Source organism: Podarcis liolepis (genome assembly GCF_965112155.1).
Source record: "Podarcis liolepis genome assembly, chromosome: 7".
In the NCBI taxonomy this organism is placed as follows: Eukaryota; Metazoa; Chordata; class Lepidosauria; order Squamata; family Lacertidae; genus Podarcis; species Podarcis liolepis.
In genome coordinates, this window is record NC_139561.1 from 88,233,825 (window position 1) to 88,249,758 (window position 15,934).

The 15,934-nt window shown below is 47.7% G+C and overlaps 1 protein-coding gene across 11 annotated transcripts in view; it reads right to left on the minus strand.

Annotated features, from left to right (window-relative positions):
• RYR1 (ryanodine receptor 1) overlaps positions 1–15,934 on the minus strand; it is a 208,177-nt gene that overhangs the window by 85,164 nt on the left and 107,079 nt on the right. For all 11 annotated transcript variants that reach the window (XM_083515697.1, XM_083515696.1, XM_083515703.1 and 8 more), the window contains exons 42-54: positions 15,580–15,674; positions 12,946–13,081; positions 11,806–11,992; positions 11,045–11,156; positions 10,681–10,801; positions 10,332–10,501; positions 6,933–7,153; positions 5,090–5,180; positions 4,383–4,523; positions 3,339–3,502; positions 1,953–2,031; positions 1,735–1,824; positions 792–932 (exon numbers count right to left, since the gene is read on the minus strand). In XM_083515697.1, coding sequence (XP_083371823.1) covers positions 792–932; positions 1,735–1,824; positions 1,953–2,031; positions 3,339–3,502; positions 4,383–4,523; positions 5,090–5,180; positions 6,933–7,153; positions 10,332–10,501; positions 10,681–10,801; positions 11,045–11,156; positions 11,806–11,992; positions 12,946–13,081; positions 15,580–15,674 — 1,748 coding nt within the window. The remainder of the gene's footprint in view (positions 1–791; positions 933–1,734; positions 1,825–1,952; positions 2,032–3,338; positions 3,503–4,382; positions 4,524–5,089; positions 5,181–6,932; positions 7,154–10,331; positions 10,502–10,680; positions 10,802–11,044; positions 11,157–11,805; positions 11,993–12,945; positions 13,082–15,579; positions 15,675–15,934) is intronic.

A 15,934-nucleotide genomic window follows, 5' to 3' on the forward strand; every position in this document is an offset into this window, starting at 1 on the left:
AGAATCCGTCAGTGGGCGTTTCTTAAACCTTTTCCAGCATAAAAGTTGTTTGACAACCAGTCTCCTCCTACTCTCTCTGCGCAGAAGTCTTCTGCACAGGGTGGGCGTGGGTAGCGGAGGACCCGTGCTGTCCCCGCTGGTGTCCGGTGAAGAGTCCTGGAGGCCTCTCGCTGATTCCCCCATCGGCCCCTCTATATCCCTGGTGTTGCGCTGATTTGCTTCCCCATCTGTGGAGCTGCCTCTCTCCCTGCTGGGCCCTTCTCCAGCATCATTTGAGAGCCTTCCCTCCGCCTCTAGCTCCGATGTCAGTTCCCTGACAGATATAAGGTCAGCATTTTCCCTTCGGCTCTTTGCCACAGCAACACGTTCCCTGCCTTGCTGTGCTTGGTTCCTTGTCTCCTTGCTTCTTGATCCTCGGACCCCGGGCTTCGTGACTCCTTGCTTTTGGACCCTTGGACCCTTGGCTTCTGGACTCCCGGCTCTCTGACCCTCAGACTCTTGGCTTCCTGACTCCTGGCTTCTGGACTCCCGTTCCTGCTCCCACCCCACCATCTTGCCCCCGGTCCCGACGTCCCCAGCCGGGACTTTGATCGCCCGTGAACCGGACCGTGACAGAAGGAGGAAATAGGAAAGGGGGTTAAGAAGCCACACAACCCTCTCAAAATTGTGGCCTCCCAAGGGGCTTTTCATTTAATAATTAAAAAAGCATTTAGGGCAAGAAACATGTACTATTTTCCCTTAGTTCCAACCCCCAGGTGTTCCTTCTCCTCCTAAGACACATCGGGACAAACCTGGGTTGTTTGTGAGATCTTGCGAGTCTTTTTCTTCTCGGTCTTCTCCTCTTCGCCCTCCCGGGCCTTCTCAACAGTCCACTCCCAAGCGATCATGGCCTTCAGAGACTCCTTGATGGGCCAGCGGTAAATTTCCTTATCCTACAGAAAGGGAACCGTGATGTTAAATTTTGGACAGAAAAGAAGAGAAAGGACTATGGTGAAGAATCACCGCATTTACTCAAATCTACTGCTCACCTTTTTTTGGCCAAATTAGGTTGCGAAAATTAAGGTGCACATTAGATTCGATGGCACATTAGACTTGAGTAAATACGGTAAGCTGTGGTGCCCCATTACATCCTGAGAATTCTATTACGATCCAATCTGGCCACATAAGAGGAGAGCTCTCTAACAAGGTGACTGATAGCCAACTGAATATTTCTAAGTCAAATCTCCACCCCCACTCACCATTCCCCCCTCCACCTCTTTCCCCCTTTTCTTCCTAATGTAACACTAACGTCTCAACAAATGAAACCGATCTGTAAAAAAATGTAACTTGAAAAAAGAGACACTGCACATACTTTTGTAAACCAAGAAAATCTTTAATAAAAATACATTAAAAATATATATCTGCAAGCAAGAAATCCAATTTTCATCTCTTCATTTGAAAGTGTTATAACATTCCTAATCTTGTAACCAGCTGGATTCCTGACATTTTAATGATACAAAATATTCATCTGCTACCTGAATAATTATTTCTGCTTTAAAATGCTTCCCCCCCACAATAAGGTTTAGTCTGATGGACAGTGCCAAAATCCTATTTTTAAAATGCATTTCCTTTTGGTCTGAAATTCTAAATTTCAGATTCAGTTGGTCCGTCAAGCACCAGAATTCTGCCTTTAGCTTGCAACTGGACTCGGGAGTCAAAAGGTTCTACCCGGCTTCTACAGGGTGCAATATTTACCTTTTCCGAGAACGTTTTGTAAGGGCGCAGCATGGGGTTCGTCTTAGCCTCTTCATCGACCACCTCCCCAAATGACCAGTTATTCTGAATCTGCAAGTGGGAAATCAAATGGTGTCATATCCATTTCTTTCCAAGCAAACGGAGGAAGAGAGCCTCATCTTCCCTGGAGCTTGGAAGGTGTGTGTGTGTGTGTGTAGGGTCATGTGGAGGCTCCTTACCTTGTCAAAGGCCCACTTCTCATGGGTATACTCAGCATACTTGTTGATGAAAGAGTCCAGCCTCTCAGGAATGATGACGCTGCAAGAAAGAACATTTTCATCAGATGCGAGGCTGGGCAGTTACAGGGGAGAAGTGACAGGAAGGAGCAGTGCCCATACCCGGCCCTGCAAGGTTTAATCATTCCCGCCAACTCTCAGCGCTGGATTCTGCAGCCTGGAATAAATCCAGGAGAGGAAGGAAATACTGAAGGAGTTGGAGGGCGTTTTTAGCAAGGAGCAGAAAGTGTTAGAATTCCTGCTCCATGATTGCAGTCATGGGAATTTTTGTCTATCACATGATGGTGTATGTTTTGACACCACAGAGTGGGAAGTGACGAAGACAGGATGTTTGTGTTACTGTGTTCCGTGAAGTGGGACTATTGTCCATTGTTTTCTCTTTGCTGTCTGATGCTAGAGAGAGAGGAAGCCATGTTGCAGTGCTCCGTGTGTGTTTATATGTAAATAAAGTAGATTAGCCAAAATGCTGAGTTGCTGAGGTCTGTCACGCGAACTGCGCAGACTCTGCGGATCCCTAAGTGTGCTGGTGTTGGTTGGCATCAGTCGCTGTGATGTTCGGGCTGAAGAAAGCTTTTGAAGCTCCCGAACGATCGACCAGGAGGGAGGGAACATGCCAGTTGGGCATGTGTCTCTACCAAGATCTTACTTGAGTATAGGACGAGCTCTTGACAGAAAGGCTAAATCCCTCTTCCCCTCTTTCAATCTTTCCCTAAAAGTTCACTGTCTATCCCTGCACTGGCATTACCTCAGCAGGCCTGCTAACATTTACGTTTATCTTTACTATGCCACAGATCTCACGCCTTTCCTTCAAGGAGCTACAAGTGGTATACACATCCTCCCCGTTTTGCTCCTCACAACAGCCCTGTGAAGTAGATTAGGTCTGAGAGATGATGACTAGCATGAGCTTCGCGGCCAAACGGGGATTTGAATCAGCATCCTAACCACTACGCCATGTGCGTCCTTCTGCACTGAGAAGGAGAGTCTCCACCCCATCGTTCTGCCCGGACGCTGAGGTCCAGTGTCAAGGGCCTTCTGGCGGTTCCCTCATTGCGAGAAGCCAAGTTACAGGGAACCAGGCAGAGGGCCTTCTCGGTAGTGGCGCCCGCCCTGTGGAACGCCCTCCCACCAGATGTCAAAGAGAACAACAACTACCAGAATTTTAGAAGACATCTGAAGGCAGCCCTGTTTAGGGAAGCTTTTAATATTTGATGCATTACTGTATTTTAATATTTTGTTGGAAGCCGCCCAGAGTGGCTGGGGAAACCCAGCCAGATGGGTGGAGTATAAATAATAAATTATTATTATTATTATTACTTAAACATCACTCACTTGAGGGTCTCCACAGGCTTGGGGTCGAAGTTGCCCTCAGCATCCACAGATGCTTTCTTCTCTGTCTTGGATGAGTAGCTGGCATCCACGTAGTCAGGGGGGAGAGCCCCCGCAATGGCACACAGGCAGGGCATGGCAAGCTTGTATAGGTCAGGGTCAAATTTCTGGGCACCGTGAAGGAGAGAAGCAGAGGTAGGGTGAATTGGCAGACAGAAAAGAAGACGACCCACATTCCTGGCCATTCCCCACCCTCCCAACTGAGTTGCCCTTGGCTGTAACCTCCGCTGACAGACACTCATAGCCAAGGGCAGCCAGGAAAGAGGGAGACAGATCAGCTGGAAGCCAAAGGTCAGAGGCCAGCTCAAGCAGGCTAAATGCTTGAGCCAGTCAGCCTGAAGGCTGGTCACACAGTAGGGCACAGGAAGAGACTTTAAATATGTTATTATTGGTACATAAGGCCTTATACAGCTTGGGACATGGCTCCCTCTGTCATTTTATGGAATAATCATCGTAAGGTTAAAAAAGGTAAAGCACCCCTGGACGGTTAAGTCAAGTCAAAGGCGACTATGGGGTGCAGCGCTCATCTCGCTTTCAGGCCAAGGGAGTCGGCGTTTGTCCGCAGACAGCTTTCCAGGTCATGTGGCCGCTTCTGGCGCAACGGAACACCTTGACGGAAACCAGAGTGCATGGAAACGCCGTTTACGTTCCCACCACAGCGGTATCTATTTATCTACTTGCACTAGCGTGCTTTCGAACTGCTAGGTAGGCAGGAGCTGGGACAGAGCAATGGGAGCTCACCACCGTTGCATGGATTCGAACCACTGACCTTCTGATCGGTAAGCCCAAGAGGCTCAGAGATTTAGACCACAGTGCCACCCGCATTACCTTTAATAATCATCGTACCATCACAGGAATGGCTTTGCTTGGTGTGGTGTGTAATTTTCTGCATTTTATATTTTACTGCAAAACACTTCACACGTCACCCAATTCCCAGGCTGACCCAATGGATCCTACTTAAGATCAAAGTTAGGTACAACTGCTTACCTTGTGGGACAGAGACTCAAAAATGCCCCAGAAGAGCTTCCGGGTCAGGTGAAGCTCCTCCTCAGACGTGACCCCATAGTTGGCCCAGCCAGTGGGAAGGCAGTAGTACTTCCAGCAACGCTCGTAATGATTGGTCAGGAGCTGGGCAGGGTGGAGAAAAGGAGTCAGCAGGGAGAGGGGCTTCCCGTCAAGAACACAATTTCCTTCATCCTCCAGACCAGCCTTTGCCAACCTGGTGCCCTCCCAAAGTTTTAGACTACAAGTCCCATTGGTTCAAACCAGCGCAGCCATGCTAGCTGGGGCTGATGGGAGCTGTAGTCCAAAACACCTGGAGGGCACCAGGGTTTTTTTGTTTTTTTGAGCTTCTTTTCAATTTATTTAATCATTTTATCAATACAAACAGCAACCACAAAAAACACATACAACAAAAACCACAATAACACAATTTAGATTTTAGTGCTGATATACCTATAACTACACCTTTTTAACAATATTTCCCCACCTCTCCTCCCCCTACTTCCCCCTACTTTCCGCCTTATCTCTTAAGTAATCCTTCCAGATTTCTTCATATTTATCCATTCTTAATTTGTGTCGATATGCAATTTGTTCGTTTGTAACTAGTCTATCCAGGTTGGCAAAAGCTGCTGCAGACAGCCTGGTGTGTTCCATATAACAACATCCCCCCCCCTCCCACATGCACTGCTCACCTTCAGAGACATCTTTGCAAACTCATTGAGGATGGGAACATCAAATACCAGCCGGCGCAGGAGATGCTGGAGCATGGAGGGCCTGATATACCTGGAAAAGTAGCCCGCAATGAAATTCCGTGTTTGGGGGACCAAAAATATTAAGGAGCAGGGGTAGGGAGGCTTAGAGGAAGGATGGTTCTGACACCTGGTCAACCTCTTAAGTGTACAGTCATACCACGGGTTAAAGTAGCTACGGGTTAAGCATTTTCGGGTTGCGCTCCGTGGCGACCCGGAGGTAACGGAACGCGTTACTTCCGGGTTTCGCCGCTCGTGCATGCGCGAATGCTCAAAATAACGTCACGTGCATGCGCAAAAACGGCGAATCGTGACCCGCGCACACGCAGACACGGGTTGCGTTCGCTTCAGGATGCGAACGGGGCTCCAGAACGGATCTCGTTCGCATCCAGAGGTACCACTGTATTTGTATGGAGGGACCAAGCTTCCTCAGAAGGAACACTGGCTGTGGCTAGCCAGATAGAGACAAAGGCCGTATAGATCCAGATGCAGTTAGTTCATAGGAGAGAGAGAAATAGTCACAACAAGTCCTGATGTGAGCGTTGACCTCAGCAGAGGCAAATCAGGACAAAAGTACCCTGGACAGCTCCATACAGGGCTCACCTTGAAAAATGAATGAGAGCGAAGCTTAGATGTTGCTTCAACAACAGTCACTCTCAGACCAAGTTTTATACACTAGCTCTGTCTCAATTGCTAGCTCTGCCTTCACTTTCCAGCTGTCGTTTACTCCAGTGCAATGAGGAAGACTCTGGCGCAATGCAACGGGCCGGAGGGGTAGAAGAAGGAGGAGTTTGGATTTGATATCCGGCTTTATCACTACCCTAAGGAGTCTCAAAGTGGTTCACAACCTCCTTTCCCTTCCTCCCCCACAACAAACACTCTGTGAGGTGAGTGAGACTGAGACTCCAGAGAAGTGTGACTAGCCCAAGGTCACCCAGCAGCTGCATGTGGAGGAGCGGGGAATCGAACACGGTTCACCAAATTACGAGTCCACTGCTCTTAACCACTACACCACACTGGCTCTGTGAGCTCCTCCTGTGCACGTGCTTCCTCCTCTGAATTCCTCCTCCCAATCTGAATCCCCAGTCTCATTCCCCAAAGAAGGGGAGTCTAACCCCGGGGTCGTGGGAGAACAGAACATATGTGGGCAGATTAATACAAGAAGCAGCCATGACAAAGAAGGAATTCAAGGCCTGCCCAACTTCCCAAGTCGAAGAGGCAAGTTGTTCACCTGTTGGAATGGTGCTCCATAGTTTTGGGGTCACCCTGAGAAGTCCCCGTCATCATTTGCATTCACCTACCTAACTGATCTTGGGACGCGGGTGGCGCTGTGGGTTAAACCACAGAGCCTAGGACTTGTCGATCAGAAGGTCAGCGGTTCGAATCCCCGCGACGGGGTGAGCTCCTGTTACTCAGTCCCTGCTCCTGCCAACCTAGCAGTTCGAAAGCACGTCAAAGTGCAAGTAGATAAATAGGTACCGCTCCGGCGGGAAGGTAAACGGCATTTCCGTGCGCTGCTCTGGTTTGCCAGAAGCGGCTTAGTCATGCTGGCCACATGACCCGGAAGCTGTACGCCGGCTCCCTTGGCCAATAAAGTGAGATGAGCGCTGCAACCCCAGAGTCGGCCACAACTGGACCTAATGGTCAGGGGTCCCTTTACCTTTACCTTACCTAACTGCTCTTAAGGGCGGGCATTCAAGAAGGACCCCCAAGGACGTGAAGGCAGTGCTTCTGGTAACCCAGGGCATAAAAGGTCTACCCTGAAATTAGGGCCCCTCCTCAATACCTGCACAGCGCCATGAGGCACTCTTCAATGACGTCACGCTGCGCTTTGGTGAGGGAGCGCCCCCGTGACAGCCGGTAGATGGTGTGCAGCATGGAGTCCACCATGATGGCCCGGTGCTCAGTGCCGGCGAAAAGGGGGGCACACTTGGTGATGAGCGGCAGCACTGCCAGGCACAGGTAGCGATTCATGGCCAGAGCCATCTCCGTGGTGCTGAAGGCAGCCTGCGGTGGGAGAAAGGAAAAGGTCAGAAGCGTGGGAGATGAGAAGGGCCTGTCAGTTTGCATTTCTTAGTGCAGAAAATATTGATCTGATTTCGTTATACAGTGGTGCCCCGCAAGACGAATGCCTCGTAAGACGGAAAACTCGCTAGACAAAAGAGTTTTCCGTTTTGGAGGTGCTTCGCAAAACAAATCTCCTATGGGCTTGCTTCGCAAGACGAAAATGTCTTGCGAGTTCCTGCGGGTTTCCCCCCCTTTTTCTAAGCCGCTAAGCCGCTTATCAGCTGATCCGATCAGCAGATAAGCCGCTAAAAGCCGCTAATAGCGCTAATCCGTCAATGGGCTTGCTTCGCAAGACGAAAAAACCGCTAGACGAAGAGAATCACAGAACGGATTCTTTTCGTCTTGCGAGGCACCACTGTATATAAAGAAGATAAAAATCGTATTTTTTGCTCTATGACTCACTTTTTCCCGTATTTTTTGCTCTATAAGACTCACTTTTTCCCTCCTAAAAAGTAAGGGGAAATGTGTGTGCGTCTTATGGAGCGAATGCAGGCAGTGCAGCTATCCCAGAAGCCAGAACAGCAAGAGGGATTGCTGCTTATTCTGGGATTCAGAATATATTTTTTTTTCTTGTTTTCCTTCTCCAAAAACTAGGTGCGTCTTATGGTCTAGTGCGTCTTATAGAGCGAAAGATACGGTATGCGTTTTTGAAAAAACAAGAGTCATTCCTTTTGGGAATGGTGGGAGAAGACATTGACAAGAATGACCATAAACTGTTCTTATACACAACAACAGCAGCGAGGTTATTGCTGGCTCAGGTATGGAAACAGCAAAAATTGCCTACAATAGAAGAATGGCAGTACAAGGTTATGGAGTACGCAGAAATAGCCAAATTAACAGCAAAAATTCGACATCAGGGGGATGAAACATATCAAAAAGAATGAGGAAAATTTATGTTATATATAGAGAAGATGATGTGAAATAGGGAAACCAGTAGAATTAAAATAATATATCATAACGGGAAAATACAAGAAATTTACTGGATAATAATATCAAAATGAATTAAAAACGTATATTAGGATTATTATTGAACAATATTTGTAAATGAATATAGACAGACAGCAAGAATTTGTATATATAGAAAGATTTATTTGTTTACGGACATTTAATGGAAAAAATGAAGAAGAACAATCTTATGGAAAATGGACAAAGACAATGTGAAAAGTCAAAGAGGACACAAAAAAGCCAGAAGAAGGAAGGAGGGAAGTCAGCTCAGGAGAGCAAGAACAAACGTGAAATATAATGTATGTGTATGTACAATATGTAACTAAAAATTCAATAAAGATCATCTGGGGGGGGGGGAGAAAGATCTGATTTGTAGAGATCTTTCCTATTCTAATTAATTCAGGAGGGTTCTTGGAGCGGGATGAAATATAATTGCCTCTGGTCTACTGTTTGGGAATCCTGCAACATGTTTAAGTTTTTACTCTGCTAGCTATACATTGGAGTTCTATTCCGGATCAATATTGAGTAGAATTTCAATGACAGGGTCATCAGAAGGGAAGACCACAGAACATGAGAAGAACCCTGCTGGGGAAGATATTGGGACAAAGTGGACTCTGCAGTTAAGCAGTAAAGGGGAAACATATAGCAAAAGTGAACTATTAGGTTTTCATACACGCAGAAAGAAGGAAAGGAAATTAATAAACAGCAATTATTGTTTTATTGCAGACTGACAACTTGATCACCTCACTTGTATATATCGGAAGTGTTAGAATATTGTGTGTGCAGGATTTGTCAAGTGGGTAGGTGGTGTTAAGGGATAATAAGTTAAATTTAACAAAGAAATGATTGTGATATAGGGAATGGAATGTGAATTAGAAATGATTGGGGAAATAAAAGGAAATTATGGGCACACCGAAAACGGAGTGTGGGAAGCCAATTTCTGGAAAAATTGTACTAAATTTGTTTTCATCTGTGGTGGATTTGATAAAATTCGCTAAAAAATTTTTTCTTTAGGCAAGCCAAACCAGACATGTGGAATACTAACATACGTTTTAAACCTGGTTTTTATTTTGTCATGGGTGGCGATCATTTTTTGAATGTTTTAAATTCCTTTTGTTCCATTTGGTTTATTTGTTAAGTTTGTATACCACCGCCCTTCAGGGAGGTCCACAGCATGAAAACACAAAATAAGAACACAAAATATACAATAAAAGCATTAACAAACCCAACCAGCCAACCCACAACCCTAATCCCATGGTTGTTTTTAATAATTCCACTGTATCATTCTTTTCGTAAGCCTCTTTGAGGTTGTTGCTTTTGTTTTGTTTCTAAAAATATTTTTTATTAAGCAATTTCAACAGAACAAATTATCAGTCCAAATAATCAATTACATTATTTCCCCTCTTTTTATTCCTCCCCATCCCTCCCTCCCCCCCCACCTGAGACTTCCCTCAGCTCCCCTCTTTATTTGCACATATTATTATCCGCATGTTAAAAATTGTACATATCATTGGCTTATCTATCATTTATTCTATTAATAAATTTGTGGATGTTTATTCAAAAGGAGTCCAAGTCATTTTGTTGTTTTTTAAAGTAATTTGTAAAAAATTCCTAATCTTCCTTGAAGTCATGATTATCCTTCTCACGTAATTTATGTGTCAACTTTGCCAATTCTGCATAACTCATACATTTTTCTTGCCATTGTTCTTTCATTGGGATTTCCTTGAGGTTGTTGATTTTGGACAATCAAGTGGTATATTAATTTATAATCACTCAAACAAACAAACAAACTGTTAAGTTGTGAGTGAACATATCAGACGACACAGCAATTCTCCAAACAGCTCTTGTTTATTCACAGGCCAGAACAGAACTGAACTGAAGGGTTCAGTCAGCCTGCTTATATAGAGCTCCACTACAACGTAACTGTAACAACTTTCTGTAACTATCCAATCACTGAATGTCACTTTCGATCCCTTATTTGCATAACTATCTACAGTATCCCCCTGCTGGCCCAGGGTGAGAACTTCAGTACATAACACAAACAAAGTCCAGCATCCTGATTGGATAGTGCCCAGTCAGATGCCCCAATGGGAAACCCCCACCCCAAGCAGCAGTCTCCCCCTCATGTGGTTTCCAGCCAATAGTATTCATCCCTTCCTATCCCAGCACTCACCGTGTCCAATGAGGCGGCGGCTCTCATGTCCGGCAAGAAGCCCACCTCCAGCACGCTGAGAAGGAAGTCCTGGTTGTCGATGCCGTAGACCCGGTCCAGGAACAACACCATGGGCGCCTTGTGGTCAGGCACAAAGCTCGCAGACATCTTGGGCTCGACAACGCTGCCGTCTACGCATGGGCAAGAGAAGAACATTAGCAGGTGGAGGAGAGTAAGCCAGGCTTCTGGAAGCCGGTTGGGGTGGGGAAAGCAAAGCAGACAGAGGAAGGAGCAGCAAGTGCACATGGAAGGTTCCGGAAGGGCCCGGAAGGTTCTCGGGACCAGGAAAGGTCTTGCCCGGCCACCGTACCTTTGCCAAATGATGGGATCTGCAGAGGTAGACTGATGACCCCCACAAGATCCTCGAGGGGCACCAAGGAGCGCAAGATGGCCCTGATTCGGAGGGCTTCTCCTTTTCCGGCCTGGATGAGCTGTTTGGAGAGAAGGAGGCAAGGCGTGAGGAGGAGCCAGTTAGTTAGGGACCTGATCCAATGCCCACTTTGGAAGAAAGGATGCTTGGGGGTGGGTGGGTTGAGAGCCAGCAGAGGACTGTGCTGGAGGGTAGGTGGGATCAGTGCAAGATGAAATGTTGTGGGGGGAGTTTTTTTGGGGGGGTTGAAGTGGGCTATCTCTAGCATTGCAGACAGTGAAGGGAGTGGAGCGGTGCTGCTTACATGCATCTCAGGGGCGCAGCGCCCCAGCAAATCGATGAGGGCGGCATAGAAGGACATGATTGCGTTGCCCAAATGCACCCGGTTCTCCTCGTGCGATTCCTCTCCCCCAAATCTGGTAGAGAGAGAAAAAGAGAGAAAGAGAGAGAGAGTAGGAAAAGGGAAGAGGGATCATCAGCCGTTCATGCAGTGAAGGTGGGGAGCATGGGGGCGGGGGGCAAAATAATGAAGCCCTACCCCTAAACAAACAAACAAACAAACAAACAAACGTGAGAATAGGGAAAAGGAATGAATACTTGTCACGAAGTGTGTGTGAAAATGAAGCTGCAGCCAGTGAGCTCCGACAAGTGGTCACTATGTCAGCAGAGTGCAGAATGCAGCCATCAGCTTAGAACAGGGGTCAGCAAGGTTTACCTTGCCTGAACCAGTGCACTCCAGCAGAGACCCCTCTGTGGGCCGGATTGCGCGTGCCATTCACTCCATAAAACGCACTCACATTTTGCCTTACTTTATAGGTGCGTCTTATGGAGCGAAAAAAGTGCATCTTATGGAGCGAAAAATACGGTAGATGCAAAAATGGTCTGATTCAGTATAGGGCCTGCTTCTATGTTCCTATGAACTGGGCTGTATACCCTCTGGTTCAAGGATGGGGTCTGCATCCCTGGAATGTGTCTGTTAACTCTATGCCCTGCCCACCCAAATTACTCAATGAGCCTGCCCTCCCCGTCAGCATGCACAGCTCCCTCGCCCCTCCCTTCACGCACAGCTCCCGGCGGCGATCTTTCTTGACCGTCGGTCCGTCGCGGGCAGGATCCTGCGAGATCTGGATGGCCTCCTCAATGGCGGCCAACAGCCCATTGCCACCTTCACCCCGTAGGGCGGGGCCAAAACACTCAGGGCGCCGGATCAACAAGCGAACCACCACGTTGGCGTTCTCTTCCACACTCTCACCTGCGGGGAAGAAGGGGGAACGCTGCATGAACGGGGACAGGGAGGAAGGTTTCTGCATATACACATAAAATTGTAAGGCTGTCGTCATGTTGCAATTCGCATTGCCACCTAGAGAGGTGAGATGAAGGGGAGGGAGTTGGGGAGAGCTGGGAGGGGAGGTTTGGACAAACTGGAAGGGAGGTGTAAAGGGATGGGGGTCGTAAGGGAAGTGGGGTTGGCAAAGGAGTTGGTGCACAGGTAGGCTTGGTAACTGAAGCAAGCAGGCATCCTAGTTCCGCATATTTTTGACACAGAAACACCTGGTGTCTTCATTATTTCAGCTTTGACTTGCTTCCACAAAGTAAGGATTATATTTTTTATGGTTGTGGCACAAGGTTTAGAAATATGTGGGGTGAACCCAGCGCCAGCTCAGAATCTGGTTGAAGTCTTGGAAGGGATATTGGAGGGGGAAAGCAAGGCTGGTCTGTCACATCTGTTGGGACTGATGTGGCCCACTGGCTAGCCAGGGTTCTAAGCATTATAAACATGCCCCCTCTCTTTCGTCAATCACTTGTTTCCCCCCAAAATTAACCCCGGGTCCACCTAATGAAATCTGCAGCAACCTCCGTCCTGTGCAGGTTTTGCCAACCTGGTGCCTTCCAGAAGTTTTGGAGGACAACTGTCATCAGTTTAAAACATCTGGGGGGACTCCAGGTTACCAGATGCTGCTCCAGTGCAACACCAACACAATGGTACCTATATCCAAATTTAGCAGCGACTCCTCCATTCTGGGAACCCGCCATTTTGAAGACACTGATGCCAGAGGAAGGCAGACTCCCCCCTAGAGCAAGCGAAATAATATAGGGGGCTGTGTTCCCTGGGTCAGCGAGTGATGAAGAGTGGACTTGCTCTTCTGGACCCTGAATTATTTGTGTAACCACCAGTGTTAAGAGCCCACCCACCGCCAAGCTCACCGTTGACAAAGACAGTGAAGCGCAGGAAGTCGAGGTAACGCTCGCCTCCACAGGGGTTCCAGCCAATGTCAGGGTATCCCTTGGAGAGCAGCATGGGGCAGCTCTGGAGGCCGGCCCCAGCTAGGTACGTCACCACCTAGGGAAGCAAGGGAGAGTGCAAGGCTTGATGGCAAAGCTCCAATGCCTGGAGGCGGTTGGAGGATGGATGGCGGATAACAGATTGAGGTTGAATCCTGACAAGACAGAAGCACTGTTTGGGGGGGACAGGCGGGTGTGGGGGACTCCCTGGTCCTGAATGGGGTAACTGTGCCCCTGAAGGACCAGGTGCGCAGCCTGGGAGTCATTTTAGACTCACAGCTGTCCATGGAGGTGCAGGTCAATTCTGTGTCCAGGGCGGCTGTCTACCAGCTCCATCTGGTACGCAGGCTGAGACCCTACCTGCCCGCGGACTGTCTCGCCAGAGTGGTGCATGCTCTAGTTATCTCCCGCTTAGACTACTGCAATGTGCTCTACGTGGGGCTACCTTTGAAGGTGACCCAAAAACTGCAATTAATCCAGAATGCGGCAGCTAGACTGGTGACTGGGAGCGGCCGCCGGGACCACATAACACCAGTCCTGAGAGATCTGCATTGGCTCCCAGTACGTTTCTGAGCACAATTCAAAGTGTTGGTGCTGACCTTTAAAGCCCTAAACGGCCTCAGTCCTGTATACCTGAAGGAGCGTCTCCACCCCCATCGTTCAGCCCGGACACTGAGATCCAGCGTCGAGGGCCTTCTGGCGGTTCCCTCATTGCGAGAAGTGAGGTTACAGGGAACCAGGCAGAAGGCCTTCTTGGTGGTGGCGCCCGCCCTGTAGAACGCCCTCCCACCAGATGTGAAGGAAATAAGCAGCTATCCTATCTTCAAAAGACATCTGAAGGCAGCCCTGTTTTAGGGAAGTTTTTAATATTTAATGCTGTATTGTTTTTAACACTTGATTGGGAGCCGCCCAGAGTGGCTGGGGAAGCCCAGCCAGATGGGCGGGGTATAAATAATAAATTATTATTATTCTTATCCAGTCCTTCCATGCCTTTATCCACAGGGCATCCACCCTAATGGAGCAAAATGGTGGAGGACCAGATTCGTGACTGGGATAATTCACCATCATTTCCCTTGACTGAAAAAAAGGCTACGCTCATAACTAACTGAAAAGACTCACAAACCATATGAACGACAGGTCTGCATTCATGAAATCAATGGGCAAGAAGAACGGAAGAGGAGTCCTTTAGCTGGATCCCATCTCATCCAGCGTCCTATTCTCACAGTGGCAAACCAGAAGCTCATATAAGCAGAACCAACGCTCCGTACTTCTGCTATTTCTGGCATTCAGAGGCAAACTGCATTCGACAGTGGACAGGATGTGTATTGATCCTGGCATCATTTATGACCTTTAAATAGCTAGCTCCAGCATCGCTGCCCAGGAAAGGAAGAGAGGTGGGATGCAGTTGCTAAGCAACCGCAGAGGAGTTCACTCCCTCACCACTGGACAAAAAGGCTGCCTAGGCTGCTGCTGTGAAGGCAGGGAACAGCTAAGGGAACTGCCGCTCCCCATATGAACTGACCCAGACCCTACAATCACAATCTCACACCCTTCTTTGTGTGCTTCCTCGGCAAAAGGTCCAGAGGGCAGCAACACAAGAACGGGGCCTTTTCTGCAGTGGCTCCCCGCTTGTGGAATGCTCTCCCCAAGGAGTCTCACCAGGTGCCTTCATTGCAATATCTTTAGGCACCAGGCAAAAAGATTAATTAAACAATCCATGACCTTTTAAACTGGAGAGGGGTAATGTTTTTGCCTGTTATTATGGCATGTAATTTTGTGTTTTTATATTGCAAATCGCCCTGTCATTCTCGGATGAAGAACAGTATAGAAATTCAATAAATGATGAAAATAATAATAATTAATAAATAATAATAATAATAATAATAATAATAATAATAATAATAATAATAATAATAATTTATTATTTATACCCCGCCCATCTGGCTGGGCTTCCCCAGCCACTCTGGGTGGCTTCCAAAAGAATATTAAAATACTATAATACATCAAACATTAAAAGCTTCCCGAAACAGTGGGAGTCGGCGATGTTTTTAAGCCCCATTTGGATTTCTGCATGACTGCCATGAGTGCCACCACCTCTCATCTCTTCTCTCCCCTATCCCCCTGAGAGACAGAAAGAAAGAACCCACACACTTCACTTTCCCAAGTGGTCTGGGTAAAATGAATTCACATTCACCTTGAAAAGAACATAGAGGGGAAGGAGGAAGTGGTAGAGAGTGCCACTCTTGCCATTTCAGCTCTATGATATTGTCACAGGAGGAAAGGTAACCACCCTCACCACCGCACGGGGACAGCGTTGAAAGCCTTTGTGGGCAGCAGAGGAAGACCTCAAGGATGCTGGCGATCCCTGAGCTAAGGGAAATGGACAGGAGGGCAGCAATGTCATGGTTTTGGGGTGGGAGAAAGGAGAGGGGCTAACTTGGGGAAGGGGAGCAATCTTCTTGTAGCCAGTATGCTGTAATACCCAAAGCTGGTCCTTAGCCGCACTCTACACCCACCACCCACCCCTGTTTGGTACTTTCTGGCCATGCCTGTTACCTTCTCCAGGTCTTGTTCTTGCAAGGCCAGAGCCAGCTCGTTGTTGTCGATGACAGAAGCAGCTGCCACGTCCAAGGGTGTGGATCCGCGCATGCCTAGAGGAGCAAAGCAAACAGTAAGAACATGCAGCACTCAAGGGCCAAGGGGCCTGACAAAAGGGAATAGAGGAGTCACTGCCCTCAGAAGTTGTAGCTGGAATGACGCAACTTGGGTAGGTCTGTGTTAGAGACAAAAATAAAAAAAAATCCAACTTTGAAAAAATGCAACCGTTTAATTTTTCAAAACGGGGTTTAATCCTCCCCTGCTAAAGAGGCATGGATGGATTTGCGGGGCGACATCTTATGCTTTCTCAGTT